The sequence below is a fragment of the Hyposmocoma kahamanoa genome, unplaced genomic scaffold (assembly GCF_003589595.1).
Source record: "Hyposmocoma kahamanoa isolate Upper Pololo Valley unplaced genomic scaffold, ASM358959v1 88, whole genome shotgun sequence".
In the NCBI taxonomy this organism is placed as follows: domain Eukaryota; kingdom Metazoa; phylum Arthropoda; class Insecta; order Lepidoptera; family Cosmopterigidae; genus Hyposmocoma; species Hyposmocoma kahamanoa.
Genome location: NW_020654466.1, coordinates 14,216,718 through 14,222,591, shown reverse-complemented (window position 1 = coordinate 14,222,591; position 5,874 = coordinate 14,216,718). Strand labels below are relative to the sequence as shown.

At 32.1% G+C, this 5,874-nt stretch overlaps 1 protein-coding gene across 1 annotated transcript; it reads left to right on the top strand.

Annotated features, from left to right (window-relative positions):
* Positions 1-986: 986 nt before the first annotated feature.
* On the top strand, positions 987-5,690 carry LOC113235780 (NADH-quinone oxidoreductase subunit B 2-like). Its single transcript, XM_026471679.1, has 4 exons — positions 987-1,105; positions 1,256-1,565; positions 1,832-2,020; positions 5,433-5,690. Exons 2-4 carry the CDS (start codon positions 1,261-1,263, stop codon positions 5,569-5,571), a joined length of 633 nt encoding a protein of 210 aa, XP_026327464.1. The 5' UTR covers positions 987-1,105; positions 1,256-1,260; the 3' UTR covers positions 5,572-5,690.
* Positions 5,691-5,874: the final 184 nt, after the last annotated feature.

The following is a 5,874-nucleotide window of genomic DNA, read 5'->3' as shown; positions in this document are numbered from 1 at the left end:
TTTTAGCACATTCTGTTTTACTGGCAGCTTCTAAAAGATTTGGATCGCAACCCTTGTTTTCTTCCTGAACAATGTATTTATATACATTCTCCGTCATCATCTTCTCAGTAGTACTGAGAGCAATACGTTGTCTTTTCTTTCGAGGCGATAAAATGCCCGAAGAAGTGGATGGTCCTGGGTTGTCCATATTGCGATGCAATACGCAACAAATACAGTAACAAAAAAAACTTAACACGATAACAGAAAACAATAACGTGAACTAACAAAAGAAACGTAATAAGCGCGAGCGCAAGTGAGCACATCCGAACAAGCCAAAGAGTGGTAGTCGAATGCGGCAAATTCTGCCGGCCCGCTGTGCCCGTGCGGCAATTTATTTATTTGTTTAAATTTTAGTAGCTACTTTTGTCTATAATAAGTAATATAATAACGACTCGCATATACCAATTACCAGCATAAGTAAAGATGACGTATATTTTTATTATACAGTTTTTTACGTTTTTCAATGTTAATTTATAATAAAAAAATAAAAGCAATAGTAGCCCAGCAGTGGCACGAATAATGGGCCGATGATGATTCAAATTTAACAAGTTCGGACAATCATTGCGTGAGCGTAACCAATATTCAGTCGATAATTCATTCATTCATATTTATCGACTGCAATCACTAGCTACTTGAGAACGGGCAACACTTTTGCGCAACGAATTGTCAAATTTTTCCATCTTCACTAAAAACGGACTTTAATTGTGGTTGTGGTTGTAGCACAAGGTATGGTATTTGTGAGGCTAGATAGAAATATTATGTCTACAAAATGTATAAGAAAGTACTCTCCTTATTATAACATAAAATCATAGCACATACCACAGTCAAAATAATTGTAAATCCTCAAAATTATAATAATATGATGTTTTCTGTGGTACCTAGAAGAATTACGTACAAAGAAGTTTTCATTGGCGATATAAAAATATTCTCATCCATAATAATATAGCAGACCCTATAAACGAACACGTAGCTGTCAACATTACGTAAAGTTTATATTATATTGACTTTATTTCTATTTCTAGGCAAAAGTGGAAATTTTAACAACATTGGTGCATGAAATAAATCTGTAAGTTCACTGGGAGTAGATTAATAATCAAAATTCGACCTGTTGGATATGACATGTCTTCATAGTTATTTTATAAAAGTAACCACAACAGGGACATTCCATCTTTTCTGCGTTGTATCTTATTTTTTGTCAAAGTAATTTATTTTTCAGGCAAAATGCAGGCTATTAAAACTTTATCAGTCAAAAGTCCTTCGATAGTTCTATCGTTAGTAAAGAAAGGAGCGTTTGCACCTATAGTAGATCAAGTACGTCAGACTCACTTGCCTGCACCTAATCCGCAAGAACGTCGTCCTTATTCGCCTTTCCAAGATACGACTAATGCGGCGGAGTACGCTGTGGCCAGACTAGATGACTTGCTGAATTGGGGAAGGAAGGGTTCACTCTGGCCCATGACTTTTGGATTGGCATGCTGTGCCGTCGAAATGATGCACATCGCTGCTCCTCGTTACGACATGGACAGGTTAGTTCGCTTGTCTTCTACCTCGGAGACTCAAGCACTAATGCAGTCATCTGTTTTTTGTTGGTGACTCCAGGATCATGGCCTTCAAAGTCCAAACCAATATGACATCTACCAAAACCATGGTTTTGGTAGATGTCATATTGATTTTTAACATACTTTGTTTTATCCAAAAGTAACTTGGTAGAATATTTTAGTGAACCCCCCTATTTACAGACAGCATTAATACTAGTAACTACTTATTATTAATAGTGTTGTTTTATTCACAGGTATGGTGTTGTCTTTCGTGCCTCACCTCGTCAATCTGATGTGATGATAGTAGCTGGAACTTTGACCAATAAGATGGCCCCTGCTTTAAGGAAAGTATATGATCAGATGCCTGATCCTCGATGGGTAATCTCTATGGGAAGCTGCGCTAATGGTGGTGGATATTACCATTACTCTTATTCTGTTGTGAGGTACAGTATGACGTGTTCAGATATATAAATTTCACTTAATATTGTGTAAATACAGGCATTTATTAATACAATATATAAATTCAATATGTAGTGGAATTTATAGCTTACTTCAAATTGCACATATAAAATAGTGATTCTCAAATTGTAGGTTACTAGGTTTGATGCAAAAATAATGACAATTTTTTTACTATTTGACATTACCATTTTTTTAATTTATTGTCTTATTATTCAGCACTTTTAACTTACTTGATTTGTTATGTTAGTGTGCCTTATTCCAGCATGGCCATGATTATTTAATATTTAACTTGACAGGTAAAAAATCAATATATGATTGGTCCCTTATTTCAGAGTTATAAGGATGTTTTTCTGCCCACACTGGAATAAATTTCACCAGCATTACTTCAATTTCAGGAACCACAGCTTCTAACTTATATTAGATTGCACCCAGAACAACTCACAAATTAGTCAGATCTAATTTCAAAATTATTGAAATAAGACAAGGTCAAAAGATATACTAATATTTCCATTGATAGCAATTGTTAAGTAGTAACTTCATACACATAATGAAATATGGGTCTAAAGAAGGCCACCATTGCAATTGTTCTCTGTGAGTTCACTCAATACTTTATATTTGTGGTGATTATAATCATTTCCAACATTTTGAATATTGTTTTTCCTGTTTGTCAAAGTATTTTTTTTTAAATATGAGCTGAGTATGGTGAGGTTGAGTATTAGGGGTATAATTTAACCATAACATCAATTTGTTCTCGAATGTTACTTGTATTATTAATTACAATGATAAAAACATTAATTATAAATGAGTGAATTTGCGCAAAAAAGAGTGAACTACAACACTGTGAAGCAAACATATCTAAAAACATATAATAAATATATAAAAAACGTATATATATATATATATATATATATATATATATACGTATATATATAAAACATATATAAAAGGGTCATTCCAGTGAATATGACACTGTGATTAAAAAAAAAAATTACACAATTTGGTTTCAATTATATGACTAGAATACGCCGAATAAATCAAATCATTAGAAATAAATGAGATTTTTCGGATATTGTACAATTTTGTAGTTTTTCTTTTCATTAACGCAACCATAGTGCTGTCCCTATGGTGAGGCATTCTTTCCTATAATGTTAGCAACAATTTTCGCGGTTATTTGTGCAACTTTTATTACTGTCAAAGAAAATACAATTTATGAATTTTAAAACAGTTATAGGTGATTGCATGGAAGTATATATAGTGAAGAGTTACTAAAGTTTCTATAAATACCATTGACTTACAATTATATGGACGTCGGGTCCGCGCTAAAAAGTGTCCGCACTTGTAAGGCGCTAAAATCGTATACAGAGCGCGACACTCCGCTTTAGTCTTCATTTGTTCTACGGACAATGATAAATACTAATAATTTCAAATCCCACCTGTCACAATGAAACATATATATTTTTATTTTAACCAATAAATATGCAATCTATTATCATTCACTTTTGGAAAAGTAATAAGGGTCATTATTTTGGCTTGATTGGGCATCGTGCATGTAAATGAGAATATAAATATTGAGATTTGGAAGTGTGATGGGTGGAACATATTTCTAAACATTTTTACTTTGACTGAATGTTTGCATTTTCGTGGATTCGAGTTTCTACGATGTTTACTAAGTGTAATAGTTGCTCTAATTTCGAAGTTAAACATTTGATGTGTTAAATTGTTCCACCATTCTGTGACAAGTTACATTTGAATACATAGAATTTATAAAAATACACTGTGTATATGTAGATCCATCATTTGTAAGCAAATATTTTATAATTCTTCTCATAATTAAGACATTTTAACACTTAAAAAAAAACAATGATAAACTGACAACATTTTTCCTGATGATTTTTATCATCAGGAAATTCATGAAATGTCTGTCTCCACTAGTTTTAACTATATATTCCAGCAAAATTTCTAAAATTTGATATATTTTGATATGATACAATCTTCAAGGATGTGGCAGGATTTTTCAAATTTATTAACACAATTTACATGCGTGACTTTGATTTCATGTCGTCGTAGATAGTGTTTCAGGAAAAATAATAGGATTACTTTATCAGTTCTTTAATTCTGTTTTTTTTTGTTAAAATGTCTTAGTCAGAGCTAAATTATAAAATATTTATATTACTAATGATGGATCTCATATTAAACAGTGTAATTTTATTAATTCTGTGTATTAAATTGTAACTCACACAACTTAATATTAATTTCCTTAAAATTTACCAAAGTTATTAATGAAGTGTTTATATAAAATAGAACTTTAACATTCCAGTTATCACATATGAAAAACTTGCTGAACAAAATATTAATAGTTTGTCTTGACCTTGGCAATGAAGCCATCAACTCAAACATGCGGGTGTCGCGAGTGTCCCACCCGTCACATTTAGAAAATTTAAAGTTTTGAGTATAAATAATGTCATAAATTTATGTAACGAAATAGTCGCGGTTGAGTTGCATATCTGGCTTCATGATATTTTCATTTTAAGGCTAATTAACCAATGGTTAGGGAGAAATTACTTAAAGTTCGAGAAAAGAAGGAGTTAAAATGTTCCACCCGTCACTTTGGAATGGCCCAAAAACTACTTGTGTAATCAAACATATAAAATAAGCAATTCTTGCACTTTGTAATCAATTCTGATCAATAGTGGTACAAAGTACTCAATGCATGTCCTTCGTCTCAGGTAGGCCAGGAACCCAACAATCATATAATTATACACTATTAAATATGCAGAACAAACAATGTACATATTTTTTGCTAATTTGCTAGTATTGAAAACTAAAAATTATGAATACTTTCAATTATCAAATATTTAAGAAAGTTTTTCTACAAAGACTTGTGATATGCAAAATACATTTACGGCCTACACTGATACACATTGTGTTTTGTGTGTGAAGGAACGACTAAGTCTGAAATTGCCGATTAGAACCGACTAATACAATTTTCTGGGTAAAATCAAATCTAGGCAAGAATAGGAGCTCTTTGGGATTTGTGGTTCTCGGAAATTTAAATGGTTCTGCTGGGTGGTTAAGTTAAAATATCCTTGGAACTTAGAAACAGCAGACTGACAAAATTTTGTTTCTTGAGACTAGAACAGACAAATGACGTCTTTTATCTGACTAATCCAATTTCAAATGTTCGATAATGGTCACGCTGTGATGTAAATTTACAAGAAGTTACCAATGATTCCTTTGTAGGTACCAGTAAGACTGGGACTATTATAACATATTTCTTAGTGGGATTTCAATGTTAACTCCTAAATCTATGGTTAACTCCATAACTAATTTGCCTCTGTCACTAAATTGCTTTCAACTCAATTAAATTATTTTATAATAATTTAAAAAACATTTCAGAGGCTGTGATAGAATCGTACCTGTAGACATCTATGTTCCTGGATGTCCACCATCCGCTGAAGCTCTGCTTTATGGTGTACTTCAGTTACAAAAGAAAGTTAAAAGAATGAAGACAGTTCAGCTATGGTACAGGAAGTAAATTCATCAATATGTGAAAAATAGATGATTTTGTAATTATTATTTATGTTGTATGTAATCATAATCGACAAACCTAATGCAGTAAATACATCTTAGTGCAAGCAATTCTTATTATTCTGCCCTCGGAACGAATGAAAAGGCACAACTGTCGTATAAAGTACGCACAGTTATGCCTTTTTCGTTACTTAGGCAGTATTATACAAAATAGGTATGTAACCTTTTTACTTTGAGGCAGATATTTAAAAAATATACAGGCTTTGAAAGTACTTTAAATATTATAGGTAGGATGTTTTGCTTCATGGAT

Bases quoted from the DNA above. Each gene is read 5' to 3' on its own strand.
- LOC113235780 (XM_026471679.1), top strand. From the start codon at position 1,261: ATGCAGGCTATTAAAACTTTATCAGTCAAAAGTCCTTCGATAGTTCTA. The intron at 1,566-1,831 runs GTTAGTTCGCTT...TTTTATTCACAG, and splicing joins CCTCGTTACGACATGGACAG to GTATGGTGTTGTCTTTCGTG. The intron at 2,021-5,432 runs GTACAGTATGAC...AAAACATTTCAG, and splicing joins TACTCTTATTCTGTTGTGAG to AGGCTGTGATAGAATCGTAC.